The sequence below is a fragment of the Ochlerotatus camptorhynchus genome, unplaced genomic scaffold (assembly GCF_037179485.1).
Source record: "Ochlerotatus camptorhynchus isolate MF236.1 unplaced genomic scaffold, CSIRO-AGI_Acam_v1.1 ptg000062l, whole genome shotgun sequence".
In the NCBI taxonomy this organism is placed as follows: Eukaryota; Metazoa; Arthropoda; class Insecta; order Diptera; family Culicidae; genus Ochlerotatus; species Ochlerotatus camptorhynchus.
Window position 1 is genome coordinate 5,444,053 of NW_027040552.1, and position 23,156 is coordinate 5,467,208.

Sequence of the window (23,156 nt, forward strand, 5' to 3'; positions counted from 1 at the left end):
TTAGCTGCAATTAATTGTTCTGACGTTGGCTTATTATATACGAAACTGTGCAGAAATAAATTTGTTACTACCTCCATATTTAATCTCCGTTCATTATGTAAGCGAACTGATGAACTTTTAATTATTAATACAAATCTTCACGAAATCACTATGGCTTTGACTGATCAAAAAGTATACATCATCATTTTTACTCCAGCGCGCCCTAGGCGTGGTTCAAACGTTAGTTCGCGAAAAGAGATCTCCAAGCGCAATCTCACGAACACTAAAATCCAACATTCATATAAAAAATAAAGAAGAAGGCAAAAAGGCATCGCGATATCACAACTACTTCAAAAGGTAGCGCGCGGTCTCACGCACACTTTTGTGCATATCGAGAACTCTATTGGCGTTGACGGCACCGCAGTCTGACGTTTGCTTATGGATTTCAACATTTGAGTAAAGAGGTACGTCAACGCCAATAGTCTGAATTCTTCCTCCTGTCCAACCAAAGCATTGAAATCTAGATTGAGCTGGAATTAGGACGTAACAGCTAATGTAAACAATGACTTCTTCCGATGATTTCTAGAAAGTCAGAGAAGCTGTTACACCCTAATTCCAGTTCTATCTAGAAATATCCGATAACGGTTTTGACGTCATGGCTTGGGCAGCTGTCGTATTCTCATTGCAGCTGCGAGTTAAAAGCGTCTTTATCGTCCATGAGGAGAGGACTGTGCATGTTGATATATTGTGTGTGGCAGGATAATTTCTCAAAATGGGATTATACCTATCTGTTTATGACCGTACGACTGCGCCCATTGATTTAACACACGGCGGCTTTTTATCCAGGATTTGCTCCTCAAGCTGCTGCCATAAAATATTATCTATGTTACACACCTGTGTATAATCCTTATGGGCGGGGTTTCAGCGCGCTTATGAGCGGGGCGCTTCGACCGTCACCAAATGAGAATATCGCGCGACAATCACCCATATTCTCGTTTTCGTTTGAACCGTATTTTCCATACAAAAAAAAAGTTTTTTTTTTATGGAAAATACGGTTCGAACGAAAACAAGAATATGGTGAATACCATTGCTTCTTGGTTCTTGGTTTCAAATTCGTTATACGAGTTTAAACTTAATACTTGTTAGGTAGAAAATGACCAAATCACGTTTTAAGCTGGGACTGTTCATATTAGTTTTCATAATAGGCAATCACATTTAATCGAATCGGTCATGAGCCAAAAAAGTTGCACGTGGAGAAAATAAGTAGGGGAAATGACGGCTTCGGCATGCCAGACTATTTTCGGCAACCCAAATTGAAACACTATTTTCACTGGATTTTCTTACGAAAACACTTCGCTGAATGCATGCAAACGATCCTTTTGCTTTCAGCTTCAATTTGACTATATTTTAACCACTGATAAAAAGCAATCTAGCAAGGTTTTCTTGAAATGAAACACACGCACTACAAATTGTAGCTGATTTCGAGTTGCCGATAATAGAACAGCAGATTTACATGCAGCTCAAATGGAATGGTTGCCGAAGAAAAACTGGTTGCCGACAATACTCGCTCTCACTAGAGAAGATTGGAGCTTTGTAAAAGCGTTTCAAAACAGTTTTTGACAATTCTTTCGACTGAAATTGTTAGAGCAGCTTGCAGCAAAAGATTGTAAACAAACCAATACTGCATATGTGTGCGTTCCTTAGAGAAAAAGGCTATAGAAAGAAGGTCGCTGCTTAGGTTGCCGAGAGTACGTAAATTCCCCTATCAAATTTCAAATTATTTTTTCATAACAGTCGGAGACGGAGTCGGTACTTTTTCATCGACTCCAACTCCGACCCCTAATACAAAAAAAAATAGCCTGCGGGCTAAATTTCATAAAATTCTCAAACCCTTCGGCCCAAATTTGAACGATAATATAAAAAAACCCCCAATCTCTATCATCGAAATTTCCCATTTCAAGGGCATAATCCCCCCCCCCTCCTCGCTCCCCACCAATTTGGATACTCTTAACTTAGGAATCGAACTGACCCAGCGTACAGACATTGGTAGTTTTTCAAGAAATTTGTTACATAAGATATGTTTTTATATATTTTGGGACAGATTACAGATTCATTAAGGATTCACCTAATCACGAAAGAAGAAGACAAGTTGATTAGTAAATAAAACAAGTCTAGCCTGTCAAAAAGGTCATATTGACAAATGAGCCATAGAACCATACACATAGTTCATTACATAGGTGACTTAACCCCAAATCGAAGGGAAGTCGCAATCCGATACGGCATTATTAATTTGACTATTATGCTGAGTCCACATAGTTTGCCCTTTATCCGTATACATATTCAACTTTCATCAGGCGAATTCCCAATAATGCATGATAAGTGAAACGACTATATTGATATGTATCGATTCACCCGACCCGAGAAGAACAATGAAGGCCCAGTCAAAAGCATCTAATTAAGTCTGCTGGCAAACAATGACTTGGGTTAGGATAATTTCGTTGGGCCGGCTAAAGTGTAACAGTAAATACAATAGTTCACAATCATTCACGGAAATGGGACTTCCAGATCAGAACAACGAGCAAGGCCATCACGTCGTTGTCTCTGCTGCCATTCGGGAAATTAATGAATGTACACACCAAAAATTGGTCAACAAATTGGTTGCTAATTTTTTTTCCGAGCTCATACAAATTTCATTTTAATTGTAAAATGACGCTTCGTTTGATGAAAACAAGAATTGTACAATTTCATTCAGTTTTAGTGAAATGGCGTCGAAAAAACAAAAAAAAAAACACATGAAGAAGTAAAAAATGCTGATTTTTGTTACACAAATCACATGAAACATCAACAAAATCCTTAAATTTACCATAAGTTCTAATTATCATTGACTATCATTGAATGATTTAAAAAAAATTAATTAATTTTTATTTAAATCACTGGTAAATTCAATCAGAAAGTGAATTCCAGTTAGGTACGTTGGTCATGACCGATCAGAAAGTTATCAAAGTTATCTCATGATGGAGTTTTCCAAGCAGCACCGTGCGTCTCCATAATTATTCATGAAATTAACGGTTTTGTTCAAAATTAGTATATTTTTAAGGGATGCAAATAAAAAAAACTGTTTTTGGTCCTCAAATTGGCTAGAATGCACTTAAGTATAGTGTTTTTATATGGAATCGGGCTTAAATTTTTCAAGAAATCCAATTCCGTGCCCAGGAATTCATATATAAACCGATTTAAAAAGTTTAGTATAAGCATTTAAGTGAAAATAAGAGGTACGTTAAAAATGAATTACAGATTCGTAAAGTACGCATTTGGTACGTCACATTTCCGTAGAAATCTGGTCGATCGACTTGATCATTGCTGAGCTCGTATGTCTATCCAGCGAGACACGGGTTTTCCGGGAAGCTTTGAGGTACGTTCAAAATCCTTGAAGGTACGCTATGGTACACTAATGGTACATTCCAAAACACGTATCAACTTTGAAATTCGTTAAGTTTGTCCTGCTGGATAGATTGACGTGGTCGGGCTACATACATGTATTGATTTGGTGAGTGTGTTCCAGTTGGGATTTATATCATGATTTTCGTTTGCTTCCCGGCGCGCTTGATCGATTTGTAAGGTCTGATGTGTGTGATGTCGTGATCGCCGCCATCGAACATGCAGGTTTGACACTCGGTCGATTACATTTCGATGCGTTGTAGGTGTGTGCTAGTTTTATGACTTGTATATTTTTCAGTCGCGTTTGATCCATGTGCCACGCTTTAATTGTATTAAGGTTTAATTTGATGCTTGATGCAACTGATGAGGTACTCCCTGCCGAGCACTAATGAGACCCCCCTCTACACTACCTCAGGGTCGGCATGCGCGCTCGAATATCGCGGCCAAGGAAACACTCAAATATCCAACACACACAACACTTGTTTAGCTACAGGTACCTTTATTCCTCCCACTTTCGTCGCACTTTCTTATTATTATCTCCTACATTCGTTTCGCGTAACGTCACTTCTTGTTCTTCAGCGCGGGCCGGCTGTTGGTCCTTCCACAGCCACTCCTTCATCTTCCTTAGCTTCGTTCTGGGCACTTTTCACAGTCCAGTCGGTTCCTTTCCTTCGACTTTGAACCCTCGACTTGGTTCGCAAGCCGGTCGCGTACTTCAGTACTTTCCACGACGGCTCTCTCTCTCTCCTCACTATACTCGTGGCGTCTAACGGTCAATGGGCCCTTGGTTTGTATTCCCGGATACCTTCGTATCGGAAGATGCTCCGTGTCTAACCGCGCCGTATGCCGAATGACGGACACTACGGGTCTGACCATAGAGGTTACTCTAAGACTAGAAGGTCCCGAAATAACGTGCTCAAATTTTTGGCTCAGCTCTGGTACTCTCTTGGGTCCCAAGCTAATCGATGCACCCCTCAAAACATAGGAAAATCCACTAACCCCTCATTTTATCTGTCAAACTTTCATAGCGAATCAAAACAAACATTGTGTAGTAGTAGAATTTCGACTAGAGTGGGGTACGTTAATCGTTTGCTTGGGACTAATAGGCTAGTCAAGTAGTGAGCCAATTTAAAATCGTTAGTTTCGTATTGATTGTTGGTCTGACCACGCCATGGATGAATTTCCAGCGGTAAACTACGGGGTCCTGTGGACATAATGGGGAATCACGATGGCGGTTATTGGCGATCGAGAAGGTGTTTCTCTCAAAGAGAATTTAACCTGGATGGTTCTGCACCTCACTCTCCTTCTTCTTTTCTTTCAGGTCCTCACCGTTCTTACTGAACTTCAAACTTGCTTGAACTTGCTTTACGAAGTCTCGCTGTTGAGTATCACCAATCAAATGATTCTCAACAATGGCTGCTGACCTATTATTTCTCCTCCTTCCGCCTCTCCTCCTCGATGAGCCATCGTCCTTCCGCCCTTTTTCGCCTCATCATGGCCCCATAATGCCGCCTCCTAATGGCCTCCAAATTCAGTGAACAGTGCCATCTGGTGGTAGGTGGAGGATCTTCCTGTCGTTTAGTGGTGTGGCTGTGTACTGTCCAGTGGGTGATCTTGTGGGCGATGGGTGGTATTGGTAGCTTGTATTCAAACCTTTCCTTGGCATAATGTTATGCATAAAATACGAAACACTAATCGCGACAATCTCACTAATCTCAGACAGACAGACACACCACTGGTTACATTCATTAATAATGTATTTTTGCACTAATGAGGTACGATATTGCTTTTAAACGTGCGGGTAAACTGTTGAAAAAATGTGGAATACAAAAGCATTATTTTCGGTAGAATATGACTTTTGCTCGACATAGGTTCATACACATGATTGAGTCTAGCTGGGAAAAGATGTTAAGATCTATCCCAGATCACTATTGAAGAAGATCATATCAGATAGAACTCAGGCGTAACGGAGCGGAAAAACTAATAATTATATTAAAATTGCCCGATCCAGTTTGAAAAACACTGCTTTCGGGGGCGCCCCTTTATTTGAATTGATTTTTACCCTTGATATGTCGTCGGTAGTAGCGTGGTGTGATGCAAATGGCTCGGTGGTTTTAGAGCAACCGTTTTTGCTTACTGAGCAGAAGATCATGGGTTCGCACCCAAGCCTGAATTGATCCCAGCCTCCATTGTAAAAAAAAAAAAACATTACTGATATAATTCGGGCTGAACGGTAGGGACAAAACTTTATTTTGATAATATGTGACGTACGTTAGATATTTGTCAAAAATTTTATTTGTTAATATGACTCTAGGAAATAACAGCAACTCGATGATTAAAACGGAGCTCGTTTATCTAGTGTCAAACGTTTTTGCTTACTAAGCAGAAGACCGCGTGTTGAATCCCAAGCTCCTTCGTGTTCCATGATCGTTCATTTCAGCTTATCGTTTACCAAAGCGAACCCTGCTACAAACCCAACTGCAAATTGGATAAGAGTCCAACATCCAGGTGGTTCCTCGTGGAAGTGCAGAGGTGTTATCGGCTTCCATCAAAGCGAGTGCCACGTCAACACATTCCTACCTATTCTTTTCTTGATCTGTGTTCGGACGCGGCCGGCGCTGATATTGCCTAGTTTGAGATCACCAGTTTTCACACATTGTGAATGATTGCTAGTCCCAAGCATCGTCTATTGGTCCTTTGTGTAATTACAGCTGAACTGGCAATAACAGAGTAGCAACCGTGGGCGGTCAATCATGCTCATGCTCATGCTCGATTGTCATCTATGATTTTTCAGTCCAAATAAAAACATCAGTATTATTTTTCCGCATCACCACACAAAAATATCCAATACATTTATGTGGTTATCTGGAATGTCGTTCACATTTATTCAAAAACATCACTGTACTGTCAGCAAAACATAACGATTTTCACCAACATTTTTACGGAGATGAACTAGACCTTGGCCCTAAATAAAGTTTAAAAAAACACGATTTTTATCAAGATGGGGAAGGTAGCTTTGGGTCTATCCAAAATAATTTGCATAATTTTGACGTAGGGCTACGTCTGTGATTTCTATATTGGAGTACACTTTGTGAAAACCGAAAATGGAACATGAAACAAAATTGTGAAAGATTTTGAACGTTAATAACGCAGCTGCCCCTGGTCCAATTTTAATAATTTTATCACCAATCGATCAGAAATATGACTACTAGACTGATGCAAATTTTGACATTTTCGCTCCACAGTGCTAAAACGGTTCCAAATCGGGTCCTGATTAGTCTCCCAAAATTTGAACTCATTTGAAAAGAAACTGACTTGGCACAAACCATTTGAAGTTTATATGGAAATTACTATGGGAAATCCAAACTTTTTGTTCATTGCCTTCTTACCTTTTTCCATATGGCACTGTTCAAAAATTCAAAAGCTATACTTATGGAAAATTTTCTCAGCTTCAACTTAGCACAATGTAGTTGTTAAGCCAAACGTCAAATAAAATAGTTATTAATTGTTTAAGAGATTGATAATCTTATGGCATGATCAAGCAGCTGTTTTGTGAGCAACACTGTATCTTGCAGAGTGACATAGTAGCCATGATTTTTGTGCTCTATTCCAAGCGCCAGAAACACCAATGTTGCCTGCTGAACAGTTGATTGAGCATAATCGTAAGACATTAGTGGCTTGAATTATTGATAACTTTTGATGCTAACATTATATTGAAAAGTGGTTCAGGACAAAGTTGTAGCTGAGAAAATTTTCTACGAGCTCAGTTATCATTTTTTAAAGCAGAGCTATATGGTAAATTGTTAGATGGATATGAACAAAACATTTGGTTTTCCCATATTAATTTCAAATGGTTTGTGTGAAGTCAGTTTCTTTTCAAATGAGTTCAAATTTTGGGAGACTAATCAGGACCCGATTTGGAACTGTTTGAGCACTGTGGAGCGAAAATGTCAAAATTTGCATCAGTCTAATGACTACGCATCGATATGCTGATTTTCAACAAAAAAAAACTATTGAAAAATTGGTAAATGTCCAGCATTGTCCAAAAGCGTCGAATTAACTAACAAATCCACCAATTACGTACATACATATGCTGTTTGCCCAACACAGTCATCAGAGAATAATTCCTAGACGAAACATGTCGATGTAGCATTACGACGAGGTTCGGTAGTTCAGTGGTTACCGTTTCTGCTTACTGAGCAGAAAGTAGGTAGTTCAATCCCAGGCCTGTCCCTTCCTTGCATTTTTTTTTTTCCCATTATATTTAAATAAAAACAAATTCTGCTTTAACCGATCGCATCACTTACCACAGTGAATCCTGATCTTAAAATAACCTACCTCTCTAACACAACTATCCTTCCCGAGACAGCCGTGGAGATGTAGAGGTATTCTCGGTCTCTAGTAACAACCGGACGTCGAACTTATCATCCTTCCCTCCCCCCAAAAGACCGTGAGGACGTGGCCGGCGCTGTGAATTGATTTATAGATTAAATTAATGTGCTTGTACATTGAAGATGGAAAGCTTATCCCATGCACCATCTATGTAGTTCTCTGTGGAAGTGGTTAGTTCTGATCATTCATGGAGGAGCAACTACGAAGTGCGCGGTCAGAAAACGTTAACTCGACGGCAAACACATTCATTGATAAGTTTGTTGTTGTGGATGATAGAAGAGCATAGCAGAAATAGTGCGAAGTAGGAAGCCATGGTCATCAGCCTGCTGCTTCTAAGCCCCTTACAGTCATCGGCATAGCATCGCACCGCTTTTGGTTCTAGGGCACTTGCTGGTTGAAATTTTTAGATCAGGATTCACTGTGATGCGATCAGTTGTAAGTAGCAGAAATTTCCTTCCCAACTCTCTTGTGGAATCTTTTAGTGGCTCTGAAAAGGGCCGGTTTTGTTAGATTTCAATGGAGAAATTAAGAGCGTTCACCACAAATACGAAGAGCCAGCTGAATGTCCTTTGGCATAATTGTGACACGCTTGGCGTGGATGGCGAACAGACCGACCAGATATCCCTCGCTGGATTCCTGTAGGGCCATTAACGGCCGAGCTCTTCACAGATCGGTCTTGAAGTCCTGGGCGATTTCACGGACCAGACGCTGGAAAGGCAACTTGTCGATTTCTGGTAACGACGGATCTCACGCAGAGCGACAGTTCCTGGCCGGTAGCGATGAGACTTCTTCACTCCTCCGGTGACTGAAGCGCTTTTGCAAGCTGCCTTTTTTAACTAGTTCGTTTATTTACTAGGCTCAGTCGTGTGTGACACTTTGTGGAGTCAAAATCAGTAATGTTTGAATTTACATTTTAAATAGCAGTAGTTCTAGGTTAGTATTTGGGTACAAATTACTCGTGGCGGGCTCGAGGTTAATGGGTAACAATCTCGATTGGAAGGAGCTAGGTAGGAAACGGGTTTCTGAAGCCTCCTTCAGATACTACTCTCGGACGGTTGACCAAATCCTGGCTGGGCAGGGGCAAGTAGCACTGGAACAGGAGGATAATAAGACTGGGACACAATGGCTGGAAATTGTTTGGAAAGGAGGGGATGGTCACATCAAACTCTAACATCAGCCTTGGTGGCCATCTGTTTGAGACGAGCCTTTCCTCCGGTGGACTTACGAGCTGTCTGCTTGGTGCGGCCATTATACGATGTGGATACGTTGAATGCAATCAGTTGAATAAAATTTTTCTCTGACTATTATTCTCTTTTATAACATGCTTTTGCTATGTTCAACCAATCATAAACGATGAAAGAACAAGAACACAACAACAACAAGAATTTAACCCTCGAGTAGGTATAAAAAAGCCGAAAATCGGAATTTCTTGTCATATTCGTTTCAACCTTACCCGAAGAAGCATCAACAGCATAAACAATGACTGGACGTGGCAAGTGAGGCAAAGGATTCGGCAGTTGTTTGCATGATAACTTACAGGGTATTACCAAGTCCACAGTCCGTCGTCTGGCTCGTCGTGCTGATGTCAAGCGTATCTGCGGTCTGATCTAAAACCGGAGTGTGCTCAAGGTAAGGTGTTGCTGCAAAACGTCATTCGTGGCGCTGTTACCTGAAGCGTCAGGGACGCACATTTGGTTAAGCTTCGTTCATTTTCCCCATCCAAAACGGCCCTGTTCAGGGCCACCAACTAATTTCAAAAGAGATTGTTTAGGAATTCTACTTATCTTGGCATGAATGAAATTCCTGGAACCAGCAAAACGGTAGTAACCAAGCTTCTAATCCTGAAGTAACTGGGCTCTCTTAGTGCCCATTTCTCGTAGCGATGAAGGCTAGCGCTGCCTTTCCAACCTCCGGGTCAACCCGTGTCCAGCGTAACCGTACAAAGAAGTATTTATGGTGATCTTATATGGTTGACACAGAACTGCCTTATTGCATTGAGAAGATAGAAATTCAAATGCCGCTTGATTTGTCAGATGAGTTCTGATGAACACAGCATGGCTTTACTGTTGGCTCACACTACGGTACGGTGCCGATTGGCAACGATGATAAACGCCCCGATTTAACAGCCTAGAACTCGAAAAGTGACAACAGTGGGCGATGATTTAACGTGTAAGAGTTATACTTTTTACTGTCAAGACGGACGTTGCGAACGAAAATTAAGTCCACTCACGATTCATGTCCAGGTGCAAATATTTCTTCATGAACTCGACGAACTTCAAGTTCCCATCGTTCATAAGGTCCATGTTAAAATTACCCAGCACAATCATGGGCATTGGCTCCAAGCAATATTTCGTCAGATTCGGCGCACAAAAGTATTGCTTTTGCTTGTACGACAAATCTGTACGATAGTAAATAGAACAGAAAATCAAAATATAAAAATGAGGTAAGGAAAATAATTAAAATCTGGTTCAGATTAATACCTGGCACAATAAAGATACACATTACCATTTATGATATAAGACCACGTAGTCTTACGTCACCATTGCGTACAACCCCATAGGGCTGTCCCTTGTAGTTTTTTGAAACGATTTTTTCCATGACCAACTTTTGGTGTGTACATTCTTTATCATATATATATATATATATATATATATAAGCGGGCATTGTGTATTCACATCAGTGCCGGCAAGTGCAAACCTAACAATAATAACTGTTATCTTTGTCGGAATTACAACACCGGCGTCTGGGATGGGTGGAATTTCTATTAGATCTGGTAAAAATATGAATTTGTAATCAGCCGAGAATCAAACAGAACTTTATTGCAATTATCAGTTATTGTGAGTTTAATTTTTTGGAACAATGAATCTGGAATCTTTTGAGTTCTGTGTTCTGTTCAAATGCTTCCTCAGGGAAATAATGAGTCTATGAAATCACTCGGTCATGCTTACCTTTTCTACTAGCAACCCATATCCTATCGAAATTGGGAATCAGTACACCCAATCCTTTTTATACGCGACCTTAATTTCCTTTTTTCGATATTCTAATGGAACCAAGCTCAATGTAACTGGTGTCAAAAATCCAAAAAAAAAAATCATAGAAATGTTCTAATTTGAACACAGAAATAGAAAATTGGAAAATGTACCCGTGTTAAAAAAAGGGTTGAGTGTAATGTTTTCCGAAACCTTCTCGAACAATTCTTAAGCTCGCTTCTGGCTTCAAGTTAGCCACCTGATGTTTTCGATGGAATTTCTCGAAGAAGACAGATTGTCGAAAGTTTGAGTTTCGTTCGGTAGCCTGCTGCTGGTACCCATTTGCCAAGAGTTAGTGTTCAAATGGTAAGGAGCGACGACGATTGACGACGAAACGACTGCAGAAGCGTCTAATTACCGAGTGCGAACCCTTAAGTCGATTTATTTCCTGTTGAAATAATCTATTGGATTGATGCAATGCAGTTGAATTTTAATTAATTTGAAACAATCCCAGACACTGCCGAATGTGTCCCAATGAAAACTCTAAAGGTATTTGTGATTGTACTATGACTAGGAGTCAAGCCAATCTAATTTATTGAATCGATTCCCTAGGGATAAGAAAATGTGTTTCGAAAAATATGAAACATATGAAAATTATGGAAACAAATATCATCCGCTAAATTGAGAAAATATCTTGTTTGTGATCTATTGTGGCATATTTCAACCCGAAAAAAAATCCAAGACCTAATCGGCAATTGAATTAGTCGTCCCAATGGCCTTACAGATTTGTAAAATAATTCAAAATCTGCTTTTCGGTATGTATTGATGAGTATAACTTCTAACTTGTGTACTTCAAAAAGACCGATTCACAAACGGATTAAGATCGGTACAGTTATAGCTCGCTTATTATACAAAATGTCAGTACGCAAAGGCTCGAATCCAATAAAGTTGCATGGTTGCATAATCCCTTCTTTATTACAGATCTTAATACCATTCAATAAATTACACACTTTTCCCGTTATGATTCCATGGTATAGAATCAGTGTATATCGATCCATTTCCGTCGACAAGCATCCACCGAAAGCACAATTATTTCATTCCGATCCGCACGCGAGCCACCGCTTCCTGCTTGCACAAACCGGAACTAGTAATCCTCCAAAATCCCTCACATATTCCTAATTGTTTTGGCGCGCGTTGCAGACACACCAAAGCGACTGACTACTAAATAGATTATCGGCCATAAATTTCCACGATAAAGCTGAATCCGTTGCCCCGCTGTGATTTCAAATGAATTGTCGTGTTATTGTAACCGATGCCGCCGGCCAGCAGACTAGCGTATCCACCCTTGCCGTTGATGTACTGGTCGGTGATGTTGATGGCCGAAATGTTACGACCCAGTTGACCCTGTAATGAGGCAAAATGAGTTCATTTAGTATCGATGAAAAAAAAAGGTGATTGTTCAGAGAACCAACCTTCAGTGGGTAGATAAGATCCATTGTCTTCACTTGGAGAATGGAAGACGACTTGATGGCGAAGGTCCGATTCAGAAGGACATCGTACGGCCCCTTGAATCCCCAGAAGTAGTTGTGACTCTGGCTGAATACCAGAGCACCGAAGGAGATCAGAACAGCGGCCAACACTAGAGTCTTCATGGTTGAAAAAAATTACGATATTGGGGGCACTTTACAATCGTAGTTTCACTTTCTATCGGCTGCAAAGTCGGAACTGATATCGGAACCGCTGATGGACTTCTATTTTATAGCACCTTGTTGTATCACCATTTGAGAAGAATATACTGCACCCTTCTGAAGGTGCTCGTCGAATGTTATCTTATCGGCTCGCTTTGTATCTTCCGAGGTGTTGTTGGTAGCTGTTTGCAGAATGATAGATTTTTAGGAATGAATGAAAATAAGCACCGGTGTTATTTACCGTTGTGCACAGCCTCCAAAACACACACTTGGTGCTACCAATGATTCATATCGAATAAGTTGTATATACTGTTCAGCAAAACAAAAATTGCTTATCATCTGGATGAGTTGTACCACTTGACTAAATTGTCAAAAAGGTGTTCTTCAAACAGATGATAAAACGATTCACACATAATTGAAAAATAAAATACAGTCAATGAGCAATGATGAGGGGGTTCCCGGTGAACACATGGAGCTGGGTAGAAATAGATTTTTTAGGGTTTCAAAAGAAATGCATAAACCTTCGAGATTTTATTCGTAAGACCTTTCCTATCTTTTTATGGGATATGGAAACAGGAAAGCTGTTTGCATAATTTCTTGTTTTCAAGGAATGAATCTTGAAAATTTCATACTAGGTCTGCGTTTCCAAATACATTCAAAATCATAAACACTTTCAAAGTGCCAGAATCCTAAGAATTTTATGCAATTTCAGCCAGGGTGAATGGACCAGTTACAGCTATAGTACCAATTATGGCTATAGTGAAGACATTTAACAAATTATCTGGAAAAAAAAAACTTCACATGATCAATCGACTAATGCTTACCAGTGTATTTTCAGACATTCCTGCATATATTAATTGTATAGAAATATATGTTCCAGGCATTACAACCCACTGCATATTGATTTTTTTCTAAAACAATAAGCCTTTTTGTAGACTTTTCATGCACATGCTCGTTGTTCGTGTTAGCAACTGAAGCATTTGAAATATGTCGAATAAATATAATTTTCGAGTATCACCATAATGGGTTTTCATTCCGTGTACCCATTATCGCTACCAGCGAAAGTACCTACAGCGATCTGTCAATCTTAGCCATTGCTTCATGTTTACATGAGTGTTGTACTTGGAAAGGCAAGTGTTTAGTTAAGTTCTCAACGCAGGATTTCTGATCTCAGGTATGACTTCATACCTTTATTTAACGTCGGTCTCTGTTCCGTAATCTAGTGCCAATCACCGATGGACACCGATTGCCATACATTGACGGCAATCGAATGTGCAGGAAAGCAGCTTCCACACCTGTGTAGGATATTGTACCCATTCAACACACATGGGCCGGGACCAACGGCTTTACTTCCCTTCCGAAGGAAGACATGTTATGTTTATGCCTCAGAAAAATCCCACCGAACTCGGCTGGGATTGAACCCAGACCTATTGGGGTGAGAGGCCAGTCACGCTTACCACTACACCACCGGCACCGGCCATCACATACACAACATAGATTTTACACAGTGATAAGCACAATTATAGACAATTATGCTTTATTTAGAATGCCGAAAAGATCAGCATGAAAACAATACTCCGAAGAACCTATCATATCATGCATCCGAAGCATTAAAGCTGGAATATCAGTTTATGCCGAATGCAAAGAGTTTGGGATAACCATCTCCACCATTCGGTAAAGACTAAGCGATTCCGGGAAAGCGCATCCGAAAAGAATTGGCACAAGGTTTTCCATCACATTGGGGCCTGGGTCAGAGTGAACGTGGATGGATAGACACGCATAACTTTCATGAATACATCCTAAAAAACTTCCATCCATTCCTCGTGAAACAAGGTTTGAAGTTTCCAATCATTTACTTCGTCGATGGTCATTCTTCATACAAAGCGGTGGAAGTAGCGGATATATGCCAGTCCTTAGGAATAGTGCTTATTTGTCTGTATCCAAACACGACGCATATAACGCAGCCAGCTGATGTTCCCGTTTTTAAACCGCTAAAAAGTGAATGGAGAAAAGTGGTTGAAGAATGGAGATTGGAACATCAGGGTGAGTCACTTACACTGCGGCACTTTAGTGGGGTTCACAATACAGCAGTTGAAAGCAGTGCTGATAAAAATCATTCCTTCTACACTCAACTTAGCTGAAAATGAAGACAACCTTAACAGATAGACCAACTACCTGCATGAAATTGAATTTTGACATAAACACATTCTCTTGATCAAGGCAACCTCTGAGTATCAAAATCAACGTTTGTTTTTGTTCATTCGTGGCTGGATCTTTATTATCGCCTGTGTTGTTGTCAATATCAATATTCATCTTCATCTTGATGGGGATGATTTTGAGGATCAAATGCAAAATGTTTATTTTCATTTTACACAAATATGACGCTGTTGAACGTGTTGTGTTGGCATTATACACAGATTGATGGAAAAATATTGCCTCATGCTGAATTGATGATAATATCGAGGTTTTAGCAACAATCAATACGAAACTAACGGTTTTAAATTGGCTCACTACTTGACTAGCCTATTGGTCCCAAGCAAACGATTAACGTACCCCATTCTAATCGAAATTCTAGTACTACGCAATGTTTGTTTTGATTCGCTATGAAAGTTTGACAGATAAAATGAGGGGTTATTGGTTTTTCCGATGTTTCGAGGGGTGAATCGATTAGCTTGGGACCGAAGATAGTACCTGAGCTGAGCCAAAAAATTGAGCTCGTTTCTTCGGGACCTTCTGGTCTTAGAGTTACCTCTATGGTTTTAGGCTCTGGAGTCGACAATATTCAAAAAAATCATTTCGCCCAAAATGAATTTGATTATTTTGCCTTTTAGGATCGCTTCTGATTTTGACAATTTTAGTTTGGATAATCAAGCAGTGGTGAATATCAACAAACGCGTATTCATTGATGTATAATAAACTCATTTGTTCGTTTCGCTTGTACTTCACAGCGAAGATATTCAAAACGAACGCAATTCATCTACATACACTGGGTTGAAGCGCTACTCCTTGCGTGTGATGGCAAATGATAAAAACAGACAGTGGTTGAAAGGGCAATCAAGAGCACTACAATTCAGAATGGCTTTCGAGCGTGTGGTCTGCCGCCCTTTGATGCAAATTCAGTTGACTAGACCAAGTGCATAGCGAAAACCCCATCTTCGACCAATGTGTAACGTGCCAGTGGTGTGTTACTATTAGCAATAATGAGACCCCCGTCTTCAAGCATCAGGGTCGGCACACGCTCGTGACCATCCCGCGAACCAAGAAAACACTTACGTTCACTACGGATAAAACTCCCGCTTTTTCGCTTTTGGTTAACACTCACTTCCTTCCCGCTTCACGGACGGTCTAAAACCTGAAGTCTCCCACTTCCTTACTGGTCTACTCCTACCTTGCTTACTTACCTTACCAATCAGGCTTTGGCCTTGTTGTCCTCTGCTGTCCGAAGAAGTCGCCTCGTAGTGTGCGAAGGGTCTTTAGGTCGCCTTCTACTTGGTCGATCCACCTTGCCCGCTGCGCGCCTCTTCTTCTTGATCCTGTTGGGTCGCTTTCTAGAACCAATTTAACTGGATCGTCGTGCGGCATTCTTAAGACGTGCCCAGCCCACCATAGTCACCCAATTTTTGCAAAGGCGACGATGAATGATTCTCCAGCAGCTGGTGCAGTTCGTGGTTCATTCGCCTCCTCCATCTGTACTCCACCGTAGATGGTACGCAACACCTTCCGTTCGAAAACACCAAGGTTGGTCCTCCACGAGCATAGTCCAGGTTTCGTGGCCGTAGAGGACCACCGGTCTAATCAGCGTCTTGTAGACAGTCAACTTTGTGTGGCGACGAATTTTATTCGACCGGAGTGTCCTCTGGAGTCCAAAGCAGGCACGATTCCCTGCCATAATGCGTCTTTGATTTTCTCTGCTGGTATCATTTTAGACGGTCACCAGTGAGCCCAAATATACGAACTCATCGACCACCTCGATTTTGTCACCGTCAATCTGAACTCGGGGTGGGATACTAACATTGTCTTCCCTAGAACCTCTTTCTTTCATGTATTTTGACTTTGATGCGTTGATGCCAAGTCCAATCCACCTAGCTTCAGCCTTCAGTCTGATGTACGTTTCCACCATCGTCTTAAAGTGCCGCGCCATGATGTCAGTGCCATTGGCGAAGCCAACAAGCTGAATGGACTTTCTGAAGATCGTGCCACTCGTAACTATCCCTGCTCTTCTGATCACACCTTCTAACGCGATGTTGAATAGCAGACATGAAAGTCCATCACCTTGCAGTAATCCCCTTTCGAGATTAAAATGGACTTGAGAGTGTCTCCGATACTCGAACAACGTACATCACTCGATCCATCGTCGCCTTGACCAATCGCGTCACTTTATCTGGAAATCCGTACTCGTGCATAACCTGCCATAGCTGATTTCGATCGATTGTGTCGTATGCGGATTTCAAATCTCTGAACAAATGATGTGAGGGCACGTTGTATTCACGGCATTCCTGAAGAACCAGACGAATCGCGAAAATTTGGTCCGTGGTAGCGTGGGTACCCATGAATCCTGCATGGTATTCCCCCACGAACTGTCTTGCAAATGGTGACAGGCGGCGGCATAGAATTTGGGAGAGTACCTTGTAGGCAGCGCTAAGCAGTGTGATCGCTCGGTAGTTGCAGCAATCCAATTTGTCACCCTTTTTTGTAGATTGGGCATACGACACTCCTACCTTACGCTGATACTTTTATCTTCGCTGTCTTCGGGGCCCCTTCACCTGCCGCTGCCTTGCCGACGCTTCGCCGACGTTTTACATCTTCCGCTGGTCCTGCTTCTCCTCGTTGGCCTGGGGAGGCTGTTCTCCTTGACTCCCTTCTTCTCACTTCGCTTGTGTTTCGGCTGCAGCTTTCAGTGGACTCTTTCACCTGTCCCGTGCGCCCCTCGAGTATAGTGATGGATTCGAGGCTTCAACGGTCCCGTAGAACAGTTAAGCTGCCTGGTTTCGTTGCGCACACAGTTAACGGGGAAAAGGTTGGCGATCGTCGATTCAGACACACAACCGGCGTTTGGTGTGCTCGATCCTACAAACGATGAACAGTACACCGTGAGCTTTACGGTGAAACCGCGTTGTCCTGAATGTTCAACGGTACGTTGCAACTACATCTATTCTTCCTCTCTGTTTAACTCCACTCCGTACTTCGCTTCACTTGAATAGAAAACTTTCTTGCGGTTATCGTCTGCAAAGATCACCAGGCTAATGACTGTGCCTCTTGCTGAATGGCCGTTGAGCCGTCGTATATACCACGAATTCTCCACGCAATGACCCCTCTGGCAGTAGCTAGTGGCATAGTCCTACATTTTATAGGGAAGTGTCTCCTACATTTTATAGGGAAGTGTCTCCTACTGGCTGCGTTCATGGAGATTCTGGGACGTGTTACCTTTTACAAACATGCAAACCTTTCAAAATATACGAAAACTGCACGCGATTAATCTTACCAATCTTGGCCGCGGCACTTACGCTTATCACAAATGGATTGTTATCAAGTTCTCTTCAAGAACCTGTATTACTAAAAGTTGCACAAGCAACAAACGAACCGCTCCTATCAGAATCTGAACACCCAGAAGTCCACAACCGTTGCCAATTTCGACTGAAGTTCCAGATTAATTCACATCATCTTCTGAGTATGTGCGCATTAGGATTGGGCGATCCTCAGAGAAAGATCGATCTTGACACATCGATCTTATATTTGGCTCTAGAATCGATCCACTGATTAAATCGATTTGCTTTGGTGCTATGGAAATTATTTCCATTCAATTCAATTAAATCACCGGCTAGAAATTTTTCTTTGAATAAAATGCGCGCAAAGCAATGAGCAAAGAGAAAATAAACGTCACACTTGCTCACGTCACGTGTGTGTGCCAATTCAGTTCAGTAATACATTTTTTACCATTTTTTTTTTTTTTTTCTTTTTTTCTTTATTAGAGAGATTTTTAGCCTACGGCTAGTTCATCTCTTATATACCATTTTTGTGTAGTTTTGAATCATTAATGATTAATCAATCAAAATGTATCATTCGGTTTCTCCATGTAGACAAAATGTGTCGGCAAGGAGCAATGAGCACGTACCGTAAGATTTGATAAAGAGAAACAAGTTGTTGAGATATTCTTAAAAGAATAACACTGCCTTTTGATGCCAAACTCGGTCTAACGCATTGAAACGCCATTGAAAGGCCAATGAATTCACTTCGGCCTATCGCATGAAGATAAAGATTGATTCGGTCGGAGCGCTTCATTTGTATTTGAGAATATTGGGTGCAAACATTCATATCACGCGTTATTGACTTTGTTCGGTAGCATTTGTACCAGTATCGCATAGTTTACCTGTTAACGCCGAAATCATGGATTTATTTGATGTTTTCTGTTTGATAGGCTCAAAATGGGCGCTTAGGCCGAAGTAGTTCTCTACCCTAATCCAGCTAATTACATAGGGAGCGATGCTGATGTTGTCGTTATGTCCGTTAAATTTACCACACAGTATGAGGTGAGAGTAAATCGTTTTCTGGATGTAACTACACTTAAAAAATTGAACGACTATTTATTTTTAAAGATCGAAAAGATCGTAAGAAAAAATCGATTTTTTCGATCTTTTCGTGGACAAAGAATCGATCCAAAAATCGGATATCAGGATGAAAAAGATCGATCTTGCAAAGATCGTTCCGAGATCGCCCAATCCTAGTGCACATACACATTGGGCCGTTTCGGTAGGGGCGACCCCGGCGTAGTGGTTAGCATCCATACCTCTCACGCCAAAGTCACGAGTTCAAATCTCACCCCCGGACAAGTCACGAATGACCCAAGAGCGTTAAAGTGACTATAATCAAAAAAAAAAAAAAAAAAAACATTGGGCCGTATGAATAAAAAGAGTTTACTTTACTTTCCCGTGCTTTTCTTACGGGAAAAGTAAAGTAAACGCTTTTATTCATACGACCTATTGATAAAATTATTGAAGCTTATGGCTTGATTGGTAGCGATACTATGGAAAAAAAATTGAAGGCGATATTAATAGACTCGCACGAGAAGAACCCGTTATTCGTTTTTTCTATCGAGAATTTGTCCGGCCTTACGTTAAATTCAATGACTTATCCACTTTGAATGGAAATCTTAACTCATCTAGATGCAGACAGAGACAGAATATCGAGTTACTTGAAGATCCTAGTTTTTCACCTTGAATACCTGCAGATACTGTTTCTAATAGCGAATTCGTTATTCAGTTCCAACCTGGATCGGGTATCAAGATCGGGTCTGCTTGTTTTCGGCCAAACGTCACTTTGTTCGTTTGTTTTTAAACATGGCTCAGGTTGAGGTTCGCACTGACAAAAAGTTGGGTTTCGCACTACTGGGATAATAAACGAATTCGCTATGACGAATGTCAGATCATAAACATTGATAATGTTGACGCCTACTATGATCGCTATGATGGATCTATTTTGATTGAGTTAAGCGCTGAACCGGCTGAACCCAATGAACATGCATACCGTTCCGATTCAAATTTCGGACGATTCAAATTTCGGACACTTTCATTTTTAATTAAATATTACACCCAGTTAGAAACAAAGTAATAATGTTAGATGATCGTGGAGGGCACTAGTCAAAAAAATTTAAAATTTACAAGACATGTGGATCATATTCGACCGAGATAATCAACTTTTAAAAGTGTCCGAAATTCGAGTTTAAGTGTCCGAAATTTGAATCGGCACGGTATATCACAATGCAATCCGTGGAAAATGCGACTGTTGAGCGTACATTGGGATGCCATCAATGATTTTTTTTTCCGTGTTGGGTGTATTCATCACTCGCAGTGACCATTACTTTGATCTATTGTGATATTCCCCATTTTTATATTGCTTTATCAGTTATGTCATATCACTATTTTGTGAAGCGACCGACATAGACTGACCAAAAGCATTTTCCCAGCCAGGTATTACATTTCGAATGAAATGTACTACTTTAATGGGATCTGCATTCCAAACATCAAAGGGTTCTGCCAGCCTCTTATCCAGAAAAATATGCCTTTTATTGAAGATTGCTGCACAAGAGCATAGCTGGTGTTCAGAGTCTTCCTTTTCTATACCACAGAATCGACACATATCCTCTTGAAGTTTTCCTATTAGCTTCAAATGATATTTACATGGACAATGTCCTGTTATCAAACCAGTATAGACACTGAGATCTTTCTTTGATAATTCAAGAATTTTGCTAGTCTTTGAAATGTTCGGAATTATGAACCGTTTCGACTGCCTAGCAATGGAAGAGTTGTTCCAATTGGTCTCCACTTTCATTTTTTTCCATTCCTTGATCTCCATTTTAAGAGAACAAGTAGAAACTCCACAGAATGGTTCTGGTCCTATGAATTGCTGAGATGATCCTAGCCTGGCTAACGTATCGGCTTTTTCATTCCCTTCAATTCAACAGTGGCCAGGAATATAAGTTTACTTGGTTTTGACAGGCCAATTTCTGAAGTGACATTGCACATTCCCATACGAGTTTGGAATTGCATGTTGCTGATTTTAAAGCATTTAATGCTGCTTGACTATCAGACATAATGCAGATATTCGAATGTTTATAATTCCTGCGCAAGCATATTACAGAGCATTCAAGAATTGCTTGAATTTCTGCTTGGAACACGGTTGGCCAGTAACCCATGGATATTAAGATATCAATCTCTGGACCAGTTACCCCTGCTCCCACACGGTTGTTCAATCTTGAACCGTCTGTATAAAAAACAGTTGAACCTGGACGGATGTTTGGTCCCACACTTTCCCAAACATTACGATCAAATTTTGCTGCATTGCATAAACGATCGAAATTATATTTTTTTCTCCATCCAGTCTTCATTTTTTAATACAAGAGAATCAATATCAAACATTTTTAAAATGCTAAGGTGTCCTGTAAGATCACCTTCAAGGAAGTACTTAGTTCGTTGAATCCTTAAAGCGCTCCTTTCAGCTTCTAATTGGATAAATTGATACAACGGAGTCAGATAAAGTAGAGCATCTAGTGAAATACTCGGTGTGCTGTTCATTGCACCAGTTATTGAGAGAGTAGCTAGTCTTTGCAGTCTCCCCAGCTTCTTCTGAGCCGATTTTTCATTAGTTTTCAGCCAGCAAACTTTTTACTTATCCAAAGAGCATGTATTGCCTTATTAGCAACCTGCTCTATATGTGAATTTCAGTTAAGTTTACTGTCAAGAATGACTCCCAGATACTTGACTGTTCGTGAAAGTTCTAAAGAGGTTTCTTTCAATTTTAAGTTATTTATAGAAAATTTCCTTTTCCGTGTGAACGGTACAATAGTGGTCTTAGAAGGGTTTATATTCAACCTTTCTTTAGCGCACCACGACGAAACATAATTTAAAGCAGTTTGCATTCTATTTGAAATGATATTATCAAATTTTCCTCGTACTATTATGACTACGTCATCAGCAAAGCCAATTATCTCGAAGCCATTTGCATCTAAGTTTTTGAGAAGTTCGTCAACAATTAAAGACCATAAAAGAGGTGAAAGCACACCTCCTTGAGGACAACCTTTTACAGCTCTAACTGTTATGGATGAGCTTCTAAGATTTGCTGAGATTTCTCTTTTAGAAAGCATCTCATTAATCCACTTAACGATGCTTTTGTCGAGTCTACGCTTCAACATATTGTTTTTCATGGAGTTATAAGATGCATTATCAAATGCTCCTTCAATATCAATGAATGCTGCTAGTGACATTTCTTTTGATTCAAAAGATTTTTCTTGTTTTGTAACAAGCGTGTGAAGAGCTGTTACTGTTGATTTACCAGCTTGATATGCAAACTGATATTTACTCAAAGGAATTATAATCAAGTACGTTGATTTTATATGCTGATCTATTATTTTCTCCATTATTGTTAGCATAATGGATGATAAACTGATCGGCCTGAAGGATTTAGAAGAAGTTTTATCCTTTTTACTAGCCTTCGGAATAAATATAACCTTTACTTGACGCCAAGTTATCGGAATATAACTTAATCTTAAGCTTGCTCTAAACAAGCCTGTTAGAATGGGCGTCAAAGTTTCTTTTCCTTTCTGAAGTAGTACTGGAAACATTCCGTCCCTACCTGGTGATTTGAAAGGAGCAAAAGAATCAATCGCCCATTCGACTCGATTTTCTGTAAAAATTCTATTGGCCAGATTACGAGCGTCTTTCCTGGCAATCTCTAACCCAGTCGATTCATTCATTGGTGTCTGAACTTCCGTCCTGATTTTTCCAGAGCCAGTTTGCGCTGCACGTGTATTTTGGTCTTCATTTATGTTGGTAATTGAACATGTAAAGTGTGTTTTCATCATTATTTCAAATGTTTCTTCCACAGACTTAGTAAAAGTGCCGTCTTCATTTTCAAGAGTTCCTAAGCCATTTGAATGATCTTTTGAAAGGACTTTTTGCAATCTGGCAGCAACTGGAGTATTTTCAATGTTTTCACATGTATGCCTCCAGTCCTTCCTTTTAGATCTTTGGATTTCCTTATTATAACATGTGAGGGCTTCCCTGTATTGATCCCATTGTCTTGTTATTTTCGCCCGGTTAAATAGCTTCCGGGTTTTCTTCCGAAGTTTCTCTAAGGTTTTATTCCACCAAGGTACATCCCTATTCGTAGAGCGTTCCTTTGAAGGACAGCTGTCGTA

General features: G+C 40.4%; 2 protein-coding genes across 3 annotated transcripts in view; one reads left to right on the forward strand and one right to left on the reverse strand.

The window, feature by feature from the left end:
- AstA (allatostatin A) overlaps nt 1–23,156 on the forward strand; it is a 149,523-nt gene that overhangs the window by 69,362 nt on the left and 57,005 nt on the right. The window lies entirely within an intron of this gene.
- On the reverse strand, nt 11,731–12,513 carry LOC135696878 (probable salivary secreted peptide). Its single transcript, XM_065216422.1, has 2 exons — nt 12,251–12,513; nt 11,731–12,182 (listed from the first exon to the last, which is right to left on the reverse strand). The coding sequence occupies exons 1-2, from the start codon at nt 12,428–12,430 to the stop codon at nt 12,009–12,011; spliced, it is 354 nt and encodes a 117-aa protein (XP_065072494.1). The 5' UTR covers nt 12,431–12,513; the 3' UTR covers nt 11,731–12,008.